General features: G+C 48.0%; 1 protein-coding gene across 2 annotated transcripts in view; it reads right to left on the reverse strand.

Moving 5' to 3' along the window:
• Positions 1-1,137: 1,137 nt before the first annotated feature.
• Positions 1,138-18,212, reverse strand: part of GRK3 (G protein-coupled receptor kinase 3) — a 117,244-nt gene continuing 100,169 nt past the window's right edge. The window contains exons 14-21 of one of the 2 annotated variants that reach the window (XM_080821120.1): positions 17,448-17,514; positions 16,636-16,736; positions 13,706-13,772; positions 12,546-12,641; positions 9,301-9,463; positions 6,900-7,036; positions 3,535-3,648; positions 1,138-2,582 (exon numbers count right to left, since the gene is read on the reverse strand). In XM_080821120.1, coding sequence (XP_080677246.1) covers positions 2,421-2,582; positions 3,535-3,648; positions 6,900-7,036; positions 9,301-9,463; positions 12,546-12,641; positions 13,706-13,772; positions 16,636-16,736; positions 17,448-17,514 — 907 coding nt within the window. In that variant the 3' untranslated portion in view covers positions 1,138-2,420. The remainder of the gene's footprint in view (positions 2,583-3,534; positions 3,649-6,899; positions 7,037-9,300; positions 9,464-12,545; positions 12,642-13,705; positions 13,773-16,635; positions 16,737-17,447; positions 17,515-18,212) is intronic. The other variant, XM_080821121.1, reaches the window with a different exon arrangement.

An 18,212-nucleotide genomic window follows, 5' to 3' on the forward strand; every position in this document is an offset into this window, starting at 1 on the left:
CCCAGTGCCGTGAATGGGCAAATGCACCGGAGAGAATATTCTCGCCTGGAAAAATAACCCTGGATTCACTGAAGTTTTTAGCTTCTTCCATATACGCTGTAGACCGGCTTAAAGTCATCTTTATTTTTAGACTTTGCTTGATTAATTCCCTTGATTCATGAAGTCAAGACATTATAACTTTATAAAAATAACATCAACTTTATCTTCTTCAAGTGAGGAAACATATACTGCATCTTGTCCTTTCTCGTGGTCTCTATGTTGAAGGGTCAGCCATCGAGGAATGAGGTCACTCTCTTAGAACATTCTAGAACAGCTCTAGAGAGCAGCGGCCTTCTCTGGCCTTGCAGGCACAAGTTGCCGGCACAGAAGGGTCCGCAAGTGTCTTCCGAGTGGCAGCTGGGACGCTGGCCCTATCAGATAGCTTCGGGGACAAGCACAGGTAGCAGACCCACCGGACGAGACCCCGGCGCTTGCAATTTAGGCTTGAAGCAAGTCTTCTTCAATTCCTGTTTCCTTTCCGAGGACAGATGAGCCTCCTGTTCTTCTCCAGAGCAAAGATGGTGTCTTTCAAAGAGCTGCGGGCTCGCATGGCTAATGCCCTAGGTGGCAAATGGGAAAGACTGAGCCCAGACCCCAAAGGAGTCTGTGTCCTCCTCAACAGGAGGGCATTAGCTCTGTCTGGCAGAGGCTCAGGGCACACCCATTCCCAGCCTTTAAGTGCTGAATGACGGGTGCCCGCGATGGGGCTGAGACAGCAGTGACCATGGTCATTAACCAGGGCCGCGAGGCACTCACCCTTTATGAGGAACGACTACCTTTCCGTTGCCAGTGGTTTTTTAAAAAACAATGTGAACGCCATTCTTCCCTTTTAAACCAGGGCAAGGTACATAAAGAGTGCCTCTGTCCTCCTCTACTGGAAAGAGCTGAGTAGAACGCATGTGTTGATTTAAACCCCAACTGATAGCTCAGATGGAGAGTGGACCTCCAGATTTCTCTTCCAAAGGGAGCCCTATGAAATAAAAAACTCTCCATAATCACCTTCCAAGCTCCCAAAATATAATTTCATTAAGAAGTACTCATTTTCCCAACGAACACAGTGCATGGAGATCTGGAGGCAGTACAAATATCGAGGGCAGGATGCAGGTAATGATGCTGTCATCTATATTGTCAGTAGTTAACTTAGGAACATACAACAGGATTGCACGAGGAATAAGAGACAGATATTGGACTTTAAAAATCACTGTTATTATTTTCAGTCTGGTGATAGAGAGGACTTCACTGGGAAACACACTGGTTCTTCCAGACCAGCATTTATTTGGGGCATGAAAAGGCCGTCAGACGCGTTGTGGGAGAACCGTGGGACTACCCACCCGGGGCCCAGTACCACTCACTAATGACAGGCAAAGGGTGAGACGGAAGTCAGCATACATAGTTAACTCATTTCAGCACATTCATTCTTCAGCACTCTTTTATCAATAAAGTTCATTTTAAATTACACTACAACGTAAGACAGAGCAATTCTTTCCTTCCTTCACACACTGGTTGCAGGTATGCGTCCCAGGGGCAGGAACGAGGATGACGGTGTCCTGTAACTTCTTATTGTCGGAGCCCCAGCCAGACTCAGCCCCAAGTGTCCGTGTATGCCCAGACACGTGAAAGTGCTATTTGTCTGAAAACCACTGTTGCCCTGAAAGTTTAACTCCCCCGCCTGTCCTTCAGGATCCCCGTGAAGCCTTCCAAGCATCCACTATTGAACGCTGTCAGCGATGAGCGACCCCCAAGTCCTCTGAGGGCACGTTCCCTCTGTTCCCTGTGGGACCCAGGCGGGGACCTGGGTGGGGCCACAGCAGGGCGGGGTCCGAGAGCAACCTTCTCAGACATTATCCTCGGCTCGCCACATGGGGCATCAGGAGGTTGGTCGGTGCTGAAGCGCATAGAGGAAATGCGCGCTGACCTCCCAGGGCCCAGGACACAGAGGAGCCCAGCAGAGGACACAGGGGGGCCCTCAGGTCACCTGGCACCTGCCGCAGGGGGCTGCCCTCCATCTTGGCAAGTCTAAGATATGTTTGCTATCAGACATACAAGACATTTCAAGTTCGAGGTTCACGTCTACCCAAACAGGTGTGCAAGAAAGGAAAAGAACGTCCGTTAGTCTCTTCAGTAGTTTCGAGTGTGGACAGAGTCATGTGCAGGAGGCACTCAGGAGGGGTGGGAGGCCGGCCGGGCCCGACCATGGGCACAGCTCCTACAAGGAGCACCTCGGCAACCTGGGTCCTGACAGCTGTGGAAGGGCCCCAGGGACACGTGGACCAAACCTCTGACCCCCGGACTTCTCCAAAAGGCTCCCCGTCAAGGGCTGAAAGCCCCCAGTGTGGGCTTCCTTGTGGCCCCGTCTCCCCGGGGCCTTCCCGTCCAGGGCGTCAGAGTCCATTGCTGTTCCTGTGGCAGAGAGGCGGCTTGGAGAGCTCCACCACGCCGGGCCGGGACTTGTTGAGGAACTTGGGGGCGCGGCGCAGCAGCCGCTGAGCCTCCGTGAAGGTTTCTGTCAGCTCCTTCTTCCACTGCACAAACTCGGGGTCGCTCTACACGGGGACACAAAGGGAGAGGTTGTGACGGGCGCACCTGGCTGGCCCGCAGACATGGCGCCTCTGGTCACGACCACGCCAGCCCACCTCCCGGGCCGCCCACGGGGAGTAGGACCACTCTGGCTGGCCCTCCAGGGGACCCCCCAAGCCCCACCCTGAGAAGGACCGCCTGTGACTCGTTCAGAGAGCACCTGTGCTTTCCGATTTCTAAAACAGCTGAAGTCCATACAGTAATGCCGAAGGAGAGCTCTGCCCCATGAACACACACCCCACGTGTGCATTGGAGGGATGGTTACTGGACACACATCTCGGTTATCTAATACTGGTCTAGCTCTCTGAAGACACTCACGTGTGCGCACACACACCCATGCACACCCCCACCCCACACAAACCCCCACCCACCTGGACACACACACACCCGTGCACACCCACCCACACCTGCACACACCCCCTATGCACACCCACACGCACCTGGACACACACATACCCTATACACACATGTACACACACACCCCAGTATCCCAGAGGATTAAATTTGGGCTACAGTAGAATTCTGGAGAGAGAAAGAGGCCATCTCCCCGGAGCGAAGTCACTTTGCTATCTGTGTTTACTTAAACACCCAGGTCCCAACCTCAAACATGCTGAATGCTAAGAACCGGGAGACTAGCTAACAGGCCCCTACTGAAAACTGGACAGAGTTTCCAGACAGGGCAATCAGATTTTAACACGGACTTCCTCTCTGGCCATTTCCTGACATTTGCTTCTGTAACGGCAACTGTTAATTTGCCGAGACCCTCCTCAGGCCCAGGGGCTTTCCTAAGCGGTAAGGCGGTAAAGCATGGATTCAAACAGCTGTCCCAAACGCAGGTGGCCGTCTCCGCGAACAGGTACACAGTTGCTCTAACTTCCAGTTAGGGGAAAAGGTTTTTTAAAAACACGAGAAACTCACCTCACATTGCAAGACAAATTGCTTCCCTCCTTTTATCCTCAACAAAATGCACTTTTTATCTTTAATCTGAGTTTCTTCCACAGACAGAATCTGTTCCATTGTCAGCAAATTTTGCTAGCCATAAAAATAAAAAAATGACAAATTACTTTGAATTATTTCCCAATTTCTTAAGCTAAGTTAATAAATAATATGGAAAGCTATCAGCTTAGAAAGAGTTTTTTAAAAATTAGGCTTTTCCTTTTTTTTTTTTTTAAGATTTGACAGAGATCACAAGTAGGCAGAGAGGCAGGCAGAGAGAGAAGAAGGGAAGCAGGCTCCCCACTGAGCAGAGAGCCCGATGCGGGGCTCGATCCCAGGACCCTGAGATCATGACCTGAGCTGAAAGCAGAGGCTTAACCCACTGAGCCACTCAGGCGCCTAGCCTTTTCCTTTTGTTGATGATATTCTAGAAGTGAGGGGGAAGGGCTACGAAGGGACAAGCATAAAATTCAAATGATGGCATCTCGAAAGAAACTCCAAAGGACAGTGTCTCTGTAAGACAACAGCACAGCTGTTCCCTCAACACAGAATCGATCTGCGAATGGTTGTGATTTGCACGTGTCCTCTCTGTGTCGCACACACCTCTGAATTCTATCGACTGAGTTGTGAGGAAACAGTGAAGTGTCGTGTAACATGAGCAAGTAGGGAGCAGCCAAGCTCCTGACACGGCAGCTCAGGAAAGGTCTGGCAAGGCTGGCTTGTGCTAATGATATTTCAAAAATATCAAAAGGATGTTATAAATACAGGCGACATCCTTAAAAGATGGTCATGCCAGGTCTAGAACACAACTGCTTACGGTGAATGCTATAGTGTCGTAAGCACCTTACCATTTGTGTTTTTTGGGATAAATACTCAGGACTCCTAAATGAAAAACAACACCATCATAAATGCTCGCATTTACTGTTCCCTGATTTATGCCTATTAATCCATCCATCCATATACACTGGGCAGCTCTCAAACAGAACACCGAACTCTGACTTTTTTTTTTTTTTTTTAAGATTTTATTTACTTATTTCACAGATAGAGATCACAAGTAGGCAGAGAGGCAGGAGGAAGCAGGCTCCCTGCTGAGCAGAGAGCCCCATGCGGGGCTTGATCCCAGGACCCTGGGATCATGATCTGAGCCGAAGGCAGAGGCTTTAACCCACTGAGCCACCCAGGTGCCCCCGAACTCTGACTTTTAAAACCAAGCTAACATACTGCATCCTTTAAAAAAGGGAAGATTTTCTTTTTTTTTTAAAGTTTTCAAATATCCTATAAAGTGAGATAATTTCCTTTCAACGCGCACCATGGTGACTGTCCAGGAGACGGTAGACTACGGTTGGCCCTGGGACAACATGGGTTTGAACTATGTGGGTCCACTTCTACGGGGATATTTTCTCCCATAAATATAGCACAGTTCTATAAACATTATTTTCTCTTCCTTGTGTTCCTTAAGAATGTTTTTCTCTAGCCGACTGTATTGTAAGAATACAATGTATAAATCATGTCACTGCAATTTCTGTGTTAACCTGCTGTTTATCTCATCAGTCAGCCCTCTGCTCAACAGTAGCCTATCAGCAGCTAAGTTCTCGGGGGAGTCAGAAGTTCCACACGGGTTTTTGATGGCATGAGGGGCCAACACCCCTGACCCCATGTTGTTTAAGGGTCAACTGTAAATGCATAATATCCCCAGGGACACTTACTATCTGGAAACATTATATATTCTAAAATAATAATATATATGAATTACAGTTTGGTTGCTAAATTCATATATTTATAAAATACGATATATATTATATTATATTATATTATATGTTATACATTATATAATATTCACCAGCACCTGAGTTGCAACTCAAGACCCCCAAAGAAACTTATTAAAGCAATTCAGAGCCTAGATGTATTAGTTTGAGGAAATGACTCCCATGGCACTAGTAATGGTGAGAAGTCTTGTTTATCTGAAAGGAATGGGCTGTGTAGTAGCAATCACTCATAATTAAATAGCAACTTTGCCAGTGGGGATTTATTTATTTTTTTCAAGCATTTTATTTACTTATTTGAGAGAAAGACAATTGCACACGAGTCGGGGAAGGAGCGGAAGGCACAGGAGTCCTGGGGACAAGCAGACTCAGGGCTCGATCCCACGACCCTGAGATCATGACCCTGAGCTGAAAGCAGGAGTTGGATGCTTAACTGACTGAGCCATCCCAGTGTCCCTTTAGCAACGGAGATTTATAAAACACATTCCAAAATCAAACAAACAAGATCAGAGCTTACTGCTCTCTACACTTCTCACCACCACACAACTGATGGGCAGGATTCTGACCCATCCAAGACCTCAGCTATGTTTGTGACATCTGGGACCACTGCCCCGATTCCTTGGCCCTGGAGGACTAGCCATTCCCTCCTAGGAGCAGAAGCACTGCCTTCTCCTTGGGTTGCCACCTCTGGACAAGCCCTCTGCTCCCCCATGCAGTAGGTGCTTAATAAATGTGGCCTGCCTGGCTTCGAAGGACAGTGAAGATTAGAAATTTCTTCTTATCTTATTCAGAAACATGAGCCCTCGAGAAAGGACCTGAGGGGCAGTGGTATCTTCCTGCCTATGGCATGGAAGTCCCTTACACTTTCCCAGTGAAACGGAAACCAAAGCAAGCATGGTTTGGCGACCTCTGCTCTGGGCCCAGCATCACAGCTTATACCACTTAGCTCATTTCATGTGAGCCCAACAAGGGGCGGGGGGCACATGAAGGGGAGACTGAGCACAGCGACACCCCCAAACCTCAGGCTGTGCCGTGGACGCCAGACCTTCTTCTCTGAACCCTGGATTCAAGCGCCTCTGTCTGACTCCAAAGTCCTGCATTTTTTTTTTTTTTTAATTTGTTTTGATCTCCCCGACTACTCTCCAGCCTCCTTCAAATCTGTTTTGACCTCACATTCTATTTTCAGACGTTACAAAATCTTACTTTGTCTCTAAGTTTATCTATTTATTTTTAAAGATTTTATTTATTTATTTGACAGAGATCACAAGTAGGCAGAGAGGCAGGCAGAGAGAGAGGAGGAAGCAGGCTCCCCACTGAGCAGAGAGCCCGATGTGGGACTCGATCCCAGGACCCTGAGATCATGACCTGAGCCGAAGGCAGAGGCTTAACCCACTGAGCCACCCAGGTGCCCCCGACTCTAAGTTTAAAAGTCAGAATTTGAACATCCCAAATCTCCTGTGCACAAGTTCAAATAGACACCCAGAGCTCAGCAGGGTACTTGGTTAGACATGCCAGCCCTCCGAGAGAGCCACGCGACAGCGAGGACGCTGCCAGTCAGTGCCGGGAAGGCCGCACTGGACTTACCCGGGACTCGCCCTCTCCTCTCCACTCAAGTCTGTTGGGAAAGAGGTAAAAATACCGACGCTGCCACTGAGTCAGGAACGGGTTCCCCAGCTTCAGCATGTACCCGTGCATGATACAGTCCCTTCCTAGAGCGTAATCTGTGGAATACAAACAACCCCAAATTAGACAGGCTTGGGCACAGACGGGCTCTGCTCTTCTCAGAAACAAACAAACAAGATGACACTCTTTGGAAAAATCAGGTTTCTATGAGTGGAGCATGTTGTGCAAACCGTTGTCCCGGTTTTGAGACCCAGGTGAGCGGGACATGGGAAGATCGGGTCTTCACTAACATAGTGAATGGCTGTTTCTCCATATTGGGAGACATTCCTGAAGTTCCCTTGTGGCTCGGAGAGGGCACAAACAGCGTAATTCAGTTCAAGCTATGCCCGAAGAACCTTTGTCTTCATGTGGGACTGGGGTTCTCCCCTCAATCCTGTCAATAACAGTAAGGGGTTGACCAAGCAGCCAAGGTAACACAAGGCTCAAAACCGTTTATTCCTTAAGGCTGTATTTATCCCTCCAATACACGCTTACCTAGACAGGCCGAGCTAACTCGCTCTCGTGGAGTCCCGATCATATTGTTAGAGTGAAGTACTGTCTCTCTCACTCTTTCTCTCTCTCTTTTTTTTAAAAAGGTTAATTTTAAGGCTGGCTCTGGTTTCTTATTTTAAAGGAATACTAAAAACATTTGGAGAACACTAAAAACCATTCATTTACTCCTCCCCTCATCATTCAGCAGCTCTGAAGGGAACGCCTGGTGCTGGGCACGTTCTGGGTGCCCTGGACTCAGCAGTGCTACAGGACAGGAGACAGAACTCCTGCCTCCAAGAGCTAACGTTCCAACGGAAGACCCAGATGGCAAACAGAGAAGTGATACCCATGTTGTCCAGCATATGGGGTAAGGGGGAGGCCCCAGGAAGGAGAGGATAGGTGATCGGGTGGGCTCCCTGGAATTGTCTTTTAACGCCAAAGTGTTTACACAGCTTAAGTATACGGAAGGTGGAAGCCTTGCAGGTTGACCTCAGGGATCTAAGCCTGGACTGTACTGTTCTGTAAGGAGACTCCTGAGATTTTCAACCGAGAGCCCAATGATATATGAAGATAAGTTCACGAATCTGCTGGATGCAAGGATACACTTCGGTAAGGTCATTAAGACATGCCTCTTTTTTCTAGGTCCAGTTTGTCAAGATTCTGGTGACACCATGGCCCTCCCTGGAGCAACCAATATAATTTCCTGTATAAAATTAGCTACAGCCAACAGCCCAGAGTAATGTCAATGGGTGCGCAAAGGAACAGCTTGGAAACAAAACCCCTCTCTCTGCAGAATGGAGGTGAGCACAGTTACGGGGCCGCTCCGTTCCCTTGGGGTATGCAGGCAGCTTTTATATGGGAGGAACCCATCAGGACTTGGGCACAAGTTTCTGAGTGGGTGATGGACACAACCGGCCAGCCCACATCAAGCCACCCCCATTCAAGTAACTTATTAACACAAAGGAACTGCTTTTGGCAGATGACTCTTATAACAGAATGTTAACCTCAGAACAATCTCTGCCTAGAAGGAATGCAAATAATATCCTCGTCACCCAATCAGGTACATTTAAATATCCCAGATTCATTAGAATCTTAGGAAAATGGACAGTGACAACATTTGGTGACTCAAGAATGGCCGGCTGGTTTAACACCCGATGTGAGGCACTTCACTTTGGAAATTCCAACGGGGCACTCAAATGTTGCAAAAAAAACAAAAACAAAAACAAACAAACAAACAAAAAAGTGGTTTGGCAATTCCTTAATGTGCTTGTGAAACAAATGTCATTATTCCTATTTACAGTGCTGAACAAGGGACATGTGTGCGAGGTTCCTCACCAGTGACAACTACTTCATACTTTGTGGGGCCCAGAAGAAAATGAAAACGCAGGGCCCTTGTTCAAACATGACTGAGAATGTCAAGACGGTGAGGGCAGGGCGCTCAACCCAGCGGGGGTGCCTGTGAGGTGGCCCAGGTCACTTGCCTACAAAGCTGGGCCTCTTCCTGGCATGAAAATATTGCGTCTTTAAGAAAGACACTTGCCGGGGCGCCTGAGTGGCTCAGTGGGTTAAAGAAAGATATTTGCCAACTTGCTCTAGAAGCTCCAAGAGCAGAGGACACATGACACCCTACTGCTGACCACCTTAATTTATATCGACTGAAGACTTTGAAATATTACACTGAGCTTTTCTAAGCCACACGCCACTATTTATGGCCTTCCCCACTGCCACCCCTGGAAAGTACTTTACGACCCAAAAACTTTTCCGGCTTTATGAGACATTTTTACAAAATTCATTGCGTTGAAAATATTTTGAGGCACGCTGGCTATTTTACCTTCTTCGTGTCCAAGTTGCTTATTTTTAGCTCTCTTTCTGGCCTCGATTTTATCCGTGTCTGCATTTACTGCTTCATAAACTGTTTCTGCTACTTCCTGCTGCCAGCGCTCGGAGATCACCAAGGGGAAGTTCTTGTAGAGATCTTGGTCGCAATCAAGAAGCTTATTATTTTAAGAGATCAAGATAGTTATGATTTAACATACTTAGCAAGGCAACAGCTTCAGAAGTACCCTAACTGGATGTGGGGCGATAAATGGACCACAGCATACAATCCTTCAGAGACGGCTCGTTCCTTGTCACAAATGTCTGCCGCTGATAACCAGGGTGCTAACTGAGAACACCTTCACCTTCACCTTCAGGCCCCTCGGAGGGGACGGTCTGCCTCTTCTCTTATACTAGCTTTGTTACATTTTTGCCAATGAAAAACAACATATACGGGGCTTTATTTAAAGTACAGAAAGATCCGACAGCAAAACAGAATGTCAACGATGGCGAGGAGACTCTATTTGCCAAAGGAGGCAATTACATCCCGTACTTTGAGAAACAATTAAAAGGGAGAAGGTGGGAGGGTTTTCTCACCACCCTCAATTCATCTGAAAAGTGAGATGAGCAGAAGGGAGAGGAGGCTGAATTTTCCATTCATTCCATGAACCTTCCAACCTTCCATGAACCCAGGGTAACAGCGTGATCAAATGTGCGACCACGGAGCTCGGGAGACGAGGGGGTTTAAGCAACTTCGCCTTTAAGAGGCATGGGAATAAAAATTACACTTAATAATAGCATTTCTCTTCCAAACTACTGCTCAAAATCCTTCATTCTTCCCCCTGAGCCGAGAGGCCGCACTCTGAAAATGAGCAAAGGAAGTGATTTTATGCCTCTGAGCTACAATTCTGTGGCAGAAAGGTGAGAGATCTCACTGAAAGAGCGGAGCACGGCTGTCACTCACAAGCACAGATCTCTTGAGAAACTTGATTTGCTTGCTCCTTTGCCTGAGAGATGAGTACTGGAGAGATGTTACAGCAGGAAAGTTATTGACAAGAAAAAGAGCAAGAAGAAGCACTTGCCCCCAAGACTTAAGCAAATCGATGAAACATGGAGGGCTCTCTACCTGCCCTCAGCGACCTGTTAGGATCACGTGTTGATTTTAGGATCGCTCTGGTTCACAGAGCTCTCCTCTCCTCTTCCCACTTCCTTCAGAAGCCAAGGCTGAGCCCAGAGCTGAAGTCCTCGGTGGCCCAGAGCATGAACGCTGGAGGCGTGTGCCCAGCCACGCGTGAGTGTGAGTGTGTGTGGGAGGGGTGGGGGGTGCTAGTGCAGCAGACCAGAGGGGCACCCTGGGATCATGGCCCCCGGTACAGATTCTGAAGGGTTTGCCAAAAGTAAAAACATACTCCTTTCCAATGTAGCTGCTGGGAAGGGCCAACTCTGCTTTGTATATGAACCGTTCTACTTCCTAGAATTTCAGAGAGCCCCGACTTTCTAGGACTTAGCATAAGTGGTTAAAAATGAATAAAACAAGGAAGAAAATTTGTACTTATCTGAGGTGAGATTTTTTTGTTGGTTTTGTTCTTGTTTTTTAAAGAACAGTATATTTATTTGGACTGCTTGTTTAAAAAGATCAAGAACGCATGGTTTCTTAAGAGGCAGAACCTCTAGCTGGACTAGGCTGTCCCGGGCTCCTCACTTCCCTCTGGACCCCTGGCCACAGGCCCCCTCTTGCTCTGAGCACACTCATCCTCAGCTCTTGGTCACGAAGAGTGAAAACCACATCAACAGAATGTCCTCTCAGGGATGACAGGCCAAGAGGCTTAAAGCGGCTCTCTCTCCTACCTCAGAGAAATCCGGGCATCAAAACCAGTCGCAGGTGACAAAACCAGGGCGTGAGAGGTTACCCGAAGTCACTCAGCGAATAAGGGCAGATGCGAGTCCAGTCTGACTCCAGAGCCTTGATTATGGTTTACGAAATTTAAAGTATGAGCAATCTCTTCTCAACATCAAAAATGTCTGTGGGCTCCCACGTCACCACCGTGGTGTTTTTAGCACCCTTTCGTGGCAGCACCTCTGCTGACAAAATTCTATGGGGACAACAGTAATCCTTTTAGGTGACTTTGGGAACGATCGTTCCCCCAAGCACCGCTAGACAGCGGTACTTACGCGCCAGCCGCCTGCAGTCTGTCCAGGTTGCAGACTGCGCCTGGGGGTGTGCACGTCGGGGCACCGGGCACACTGCCGCCCCTGGGAGAGCTGCTGCGCCAGACCACAGAAGTGGCTTCTCTCTGCTTCCCCTTCGCCTCGGCTTCACCTCCTGGGAAGCTGGTCCCAGGAGCACCCCGGCCACCCCTCCTTCCTGACACTGCATTCCAACCAGCTGCCACTCCTCCGGTCCCAATGCACCTGGTGTCCTCCTGGGGTCTCCTGCAGCTTCCCTCCTCCCCAGCTGCTTGGCCACTACTTCCGTTCCCAGGCCCCATCGATCCAGCTCTGTGTCCCTAGCCACGGCTCCCCACAGGTGCGTGCACCTTCTGGAGGGTGAGCTGCTTGGCAGGAAAAGTGAGGGGGGCTGACACAACCAGGGTATAACGGGGCAGCTGAGAAAAGACAGGGAGGCCCTGGGGGACACTGAAATGGTGGGGGCAGGTGTGAGCCTCACACTGTAGTGACACACTCTGACTTAGCAGCCTGAGGGGGATGATTTTCCCTCGTGACTCACCGTCTGTAATCATGCCTTGTCTACTGGGAAACATGATGATATGAACAAAAGTTTGAAAAATGCAGAGGATTATATAAAAAAAACACGCAGTGATTATTTCACTTTTGATTGACAAATGCACAATGACTCATGCTGTTTGCTCTTTTCATCTGAACACAGACAGATCTGAATACTTAAAAGGATTAAGATGGCTGGTTCTTTGGCACAAGGCAAAGTGTGTCTGCTGTCACATAGTTGCTTTTCTCTGCTTCATATATGCTCCAGTTCTAGTTTAATTGCAAGTATATGCAGATCCGTAAGAAACTGACCACTTACCAATTTGTCAAACATAAAATGATTAGTCCACAGAAAGCTTTCATTGTTTTTAATTTAGGTCCTTGACATCTACATTCTTCATGTATGCGGGTGTTCACTGATAAGTCACATTCCACAAGCAAGCCAATGTTAAGACAATCACTCAGTCTGATGGCCAAGAAAAACATCTCCCCACCCCCCAAAACACCCAGGGTGAACGTCACACGTCACACGTGTACCTTGATGCCCTTGGTATCCTCTTCATCAAAGGAGCCAATGTCAAAGGCGTCGGCAGCATTGACTTCTCCCCGGGGGGGAATCAAAGGTGGAGGGTACTAGAAGATCCAAGAAAGCACAGCTCAGTTATCAGATCACCTCACGACCCATCCCCACCTATCACTCTACAGTGTGCTGCGCTCTCTGAGCATTCCAGCCGAGGTCCTACACCTCATCATACATCCTTCACAGATGGGCTCGTGCAGGGAACAAGCTTGTGCCTGTAACAGCCCTAAAAGAAGCCCCCAGATTTTAGAAAAACTTAAGGGGAAAAAACAGATTCACGTCCAAGGTCTTAAAGCATTACTGAATATAATGAAATCTCCAGACTGTACATCCCGCCAGCTCAGCTTTAGGAAAACACCGTGTCTCAGACAATGCGGCACCACATTCCACTTGCTGGAGCCTCAGTGTGCAGGGGCGGGGGGGCGCGGCGGAGGGAGCTCTCCACACCCACAGAGGTGCCCCGCAGAGGGGCTGAGGAGAGGCCAGCAGAGCCGCAGCCCGGTCTCTTGTTCACAGCAGGTGGGACTAACAGAGCATCACCCCTTGACAGCTAGAGATGATGCAGAAACGAACCCAAAGCTGATCAACATCAAAAGAAAAAATTTTAATGTGGGGTGTTCTCCTGTACCAATGGGAATATAAAAAAATATCTTAAGGGAAGGGATTCTGTTGATATCCAATCATTGATCCTTAAGTAGTGTGGTGCTGGGCTAGAAAGTATGTGTAGATTCGTGACCCACGTTTCTCGTACATTTCTACAGAGGTCCTTATGAAAATATAGTCACTGATTCAGATAGGAAGTCAAAAAGATGAGAGAAAGCTAAAAACATCTCAGTTATACAGACACCTGCATTAGATAACAGCTCCATTTCAGTATTTATCAGTGCATACTGCAGATATTTTGAAAACTTTTAAACTAGGGAAATAGAGACAAGTTAGCCCAGAGGGAGTCGACGGTAATGGCAGCCCATGGGTGGAAGGGTAAGGACTCGCACTGCTGTCAGGGGAGCCTGGGGGCGGGGCCGGGGGCGGGGCCCCGGGGGATGGACCCAGGAAGTGGGGACCAAGACCGAGCACAGAGGTGGTGGTGCCCAGTGTGGGGTTCCAGAGAGAGTACCTTTTGTAAGTAGACTTGCTGCCAGTCAATGCCTTTGAAAAAGATGTGCTCCTTCACTTCCTGTGCCCTGTGGAAGAGGCACAAAAGTGGTAAGGGTGCATTTGCAAACCTAAGGAATATTTTCCAAAAACTGTCTCCTGGGAAGAACACAGAGGAACGACTATTTTCAGTTCTTTCACTAAGCAAGTAAAATATGCTTCCTTCAAAGCAACACAGGAAATACTGGATGTTTAGAAATATCGTATGGGGTGGAAACTAGGAATATTATCTTATGTGGTAATTTATTCCAGTTTGAGAGAACCTAGGAGGTGTCGCAGATAGATAGATACATAGGAGTCTGTCGCCAGGAGAACAAATTCAAATAAGACTTAAATTAGAGATCTCCACATTGAGGAGATTTGCAGCAAATGTCTACGAGGCATGTCAGATCAAACGATAGGCATATGAAGCACCAATTATGAATTCAGAAGCAAACTAGAAATCTAGGAACATAGCGTATGCCAGACCTCCTCAGATACTGAAGAAACAAGTTTTCCCAGAGACCATCCTCAAAGCTCAGTTTGTGCGGAAGACAAGGGGCTGTATACCACGAGGAAAGCCTACACGGGGAAAGTGCATGGTCCCTGTGCCCACAAGGGACTCTCCACCAAGGCCTGCCCTGGGTCCCCCCCGCAGCCTTGGCCCCTGTGGCAGAGCCCAAGGGCTGGTTCTCAGTCCCCTTCCTCTGCTATCATTCCTTGGGTGATCTCGCCCTGCCAGGCCTATAAGTGCCCTGTGCCTGCAGACAACTCCCAGATCTATGTGGCAAGCGCCGACCTCGTCCTGCATGCCAGGAGGCCCACATACCCAGCGCCTGCTCAGGGTCTCCACGTGATGGGGCGAGAGGTCTGTAGAACTCCTGACTTACTCCCATGCCTTGTTGTCTAAACCCAAAGAGCCAGATCAGCCCCAATGCCCCACTACACTCCGCAGCCCACCCCTGGGCAAGTCCTGGGGCTGACTACTTACCGTCTCCCATCCTCACCGAGATCCGATTCCTGGTGGGGGCAGCACGGTCTTTGATCATGAAGGGGATGCTAAATGTCCCACTACCACTGCCACCATCCAGGTCTCCACCCCCTCCCTGAATGACCCTAACTGCCCCCTGCCCCAGACTGCCCTCCAGCCACACATCCCGCAGCCCTACCCACCCCATGCCACACCCACATCATCCTTTCAACCCATCTCCCTATACCCCTGCCCAAGACTCTTCAGAGGGCCTCCTTGTTGCACTTACAGCAAAGTCCAGGGACACGGCCTACATACAGGACCTGCCTGAGCCCAGTGCCTGTCTGACCTGCTCTTGACCTCCCTCTCCTAGCTCTCCAGCCTTCTTGCTCTTCTGCATCATGGAAGCTTGATGCCCCCCTCAAAGCCCTACCCTCACTGACCCCTCTGCCTTGGGTCCTTCCCCCTCTCCTCCTAAGGCTGGCTTCTCAAGAACAACACTGCCTTATTTATCTCACTCACGCTCTTCTCTCGGTCTGAGGTCATCTTACTTATCTGATCGTTTCTATAATGTCGCTCACCCCCACCCAACAGAAGCTCCAATGCGGCAAGGCTGGGTCTGCACGTGTGTACGGCCTCAGCCCCAGCAGTTAGGACGATGGCTGACACTCAGGGGGTGCTGAGTAAGTGTTCAATGCATGAATGAATGAAATCTAAGTCAAAGGGTGTCCTTTTGTGTTTTGCATTTGTTCCTTCCCAACAATTGCTAAAATGATGGAAGAGGAACACGGAGTCATAAATGCACCACAAAGAGGAGCGCAGAACCATCAGTAGACATGACGGGTGTGGATGGAGGAGCAGAGACTACTAGCAAGAAATTGGCAGAGCTACTGCCTGGGGCTCAGAGGTACTGAGTTCCAGGCTCAATGCCATGTGTGTGGAGGAGGGTAGGGGAGGAGGATGGTGAGACACGGGCTGAAGACAGGCTGAACTCTGTAGATGGAACCCTTCACGCATGCACACACACACGCACATACCATACTTTCTACCTCAATATCCAACCCCAAAATGCCTGCAGCTAGGTGTTTATTCTAATGGAGTTGGGGTGGGGGGACTCTGAAAGGTTCTATTTTGAAGAAATTTAGCCTGCTAAAGATTTTAAAAAGCAATCAAAGGAGGGATTAGAGATTTTAGCCCACATAAAGTAGAACAGGATCAAAGCAAAGATACATGGAATACACAAGGTCAGAAGCATAGATGGCCATTCTAGAAATTTCAACAGAAACCTAAAAGGAGTTCTATGAGCTAAGCAAGGAAATGGAGGAGAGGGACTGTCAAATAAATTTAAAAAACAGTATTCTCCAAGCTGAAGAAAATGAGCCTCCACAGTTCAAGGAACTCTCTGTGCCTGACATCAGGAGAGATAACTGGGCTCCATGAACTGCTTTACTGCACACAATAAAGCAATATATCTCCAAAGTTCTGGGGGAAAATCATTATCAATTTAGAATTCTATATCCAGCCAAAGTATCAGTCAAGTTTGCGGACTGCAGGAAGGCGTTCTGGACACCTAGCATCTAGAAAGCATGTTTAAGACGGTACCTGGCCAGTTACACGTGAGAGAAAACACGTAAGAACCTGATCAGGATACTGAACTGCCATCACTGCAAACATAATTAGTAAAACTTCACCAAATGAACTGAGAGATATCGGGATTCATTTCCACCATCGAAAGGATCGATTTTTAAAGTTGAAAAGCGAGCCACTCCTTCAAGTCGTTAATTACAAAACACAAAGGACAACATACATATTTCCTGTGGGATTATTCCCCCCTCCGGATCAAAGTGGGAGATTTTTAGGGGCTAGGAATGAAGTGTGATGTATTGAAACTAACTGTTCTGTGTTCCAGGTGTCGATACTCAAGAGCTAGAATAACAGCCTACCCGCCTCCGTGGCAGCCAAGCCGCTTACTGGCGTCTCTCTGGAGCAGGCCTTCTAGAAGGGACCGCAGTTCCGGGGAGAAGGCCTCCGGGAGCTCCACATTCTGGGGGAGAAAAAAACACACAATTTCCAAGACGCCCTGACACCCAACCAAATCTAAAGTCCATTTCTTGGACAAGGACAGTGTTAAAAACTGCACATGCACCATGGATTAATATTTATTCTGAAGAAACGTGAAACTGTGCTAGTCACAATGTGGGGCTTGAACTCACAACCCCAAGACCAAGAGTCTCACACTCCACTGACAAAGCCAGTCAGGCGCCACAGATTGCTAGTCATTTTCAATGCCACTCACTAGGCTGGGGCCAGGTCCAGAGAAACAGGTCTCCCTGCTCTTCTGCGCCTCAGCAATTTTTCTTTTTCTTTGATCTTCTTACTTTAGTTTTCGATTTTCTGCATCTTTCTCTAAATGATGGGTGGCAAACTCTGATTTCTGCCTTGACATCTATTTCCATTGAACTGTCAGTCAGGAATTCTAGGAACTTGATCTCCACTCATTTGTTTTTAAGAAAGGAAATTTTTCAACTGGTTGTTAATGGAATGAGACGTGAAAATAATAACGCGAATAAGAATGGAGTTTTTTGGAGCGCCTGGCTGGCTAAGTCGGTGAAGCATGTGACTCTCGATTTTGGGGTCTCAGGTTCGAGTCCTGTGTTGTGGGTAGAGGTTACTAAAAAAATAAAGAAGAAAAAGAAAAGAAAAATCTTTAAAAAAAAGACCCACTACCAAAAAACAAAGTTTTCAATCTCCTTACCACGGTGAGGGTCATTCGGTCTATCTCATGCTTGTCTTTGGTTTTGTGTTGTCTGAAAGGGCTGTGCCTGTGGAAATGAACAGGAAATGAACAGCTGTGCCTGTGGAAATGAATCCTCTTGTTGAGGATGTGGTTATCAGGTAACTTGGTGCATGTCCCTGGCTCATATCTGGGGAGAGTACTGTATTCTGATAGTATTCATCCAAAACTACAGAAATACAAAGCCCTACACATTTACCATTTACTGAGAAAGGCTGGTGTTGGGGTATATTAGTGCCTGAAGTGGGGGGGGGGGCTTACGCTCGTGTGAACTGTCTGATCCTCACATCAGTGAAATCACGGTACTAAAATAGGCTTCGGCAAATATATCCCCAGTGATATTTTAAAATATCTTTAAAAAGAAAACAATCAGCCAGCCGGTACTCATGAAAATGAAGGCCATTTATATAACATTTGTCACTTTAGTGTTTGGAGAGAATAACTTTCATACAATTTTATCTTTTTCTTTCTTTCTCTCTCTCTCTTTTTTTTTTTAGAGAAATGGATATTAGTCCCTAAAACAACTCAAAGAACTGTGGTGCAACCAAAACACGACCAAGATGAACATGCCTCCCCCACTGGAAACCGGTAACCAGGCGATGCCTTCCTCTGATGATGACAGACATACGTGAACCCTGTGTCCCTGGGGCCCTCCAGTTCTGAGAATTGCTTTCTCCTGTTGTACTTAGAGAGAGCCCCTAATGTAGGGGTCAGCAGACCTGAGCT

This window comes from Martes martes (assembly GCF_963455335.1).
Source record: "Martes martes genome assembly, chromosome: 13".
Classification (NCBI taxonomy): Eukaryota; Metazoa; Chordata; class Mammalia; order Carnivora; family Mustelidae; genus Martes; species Martes martes.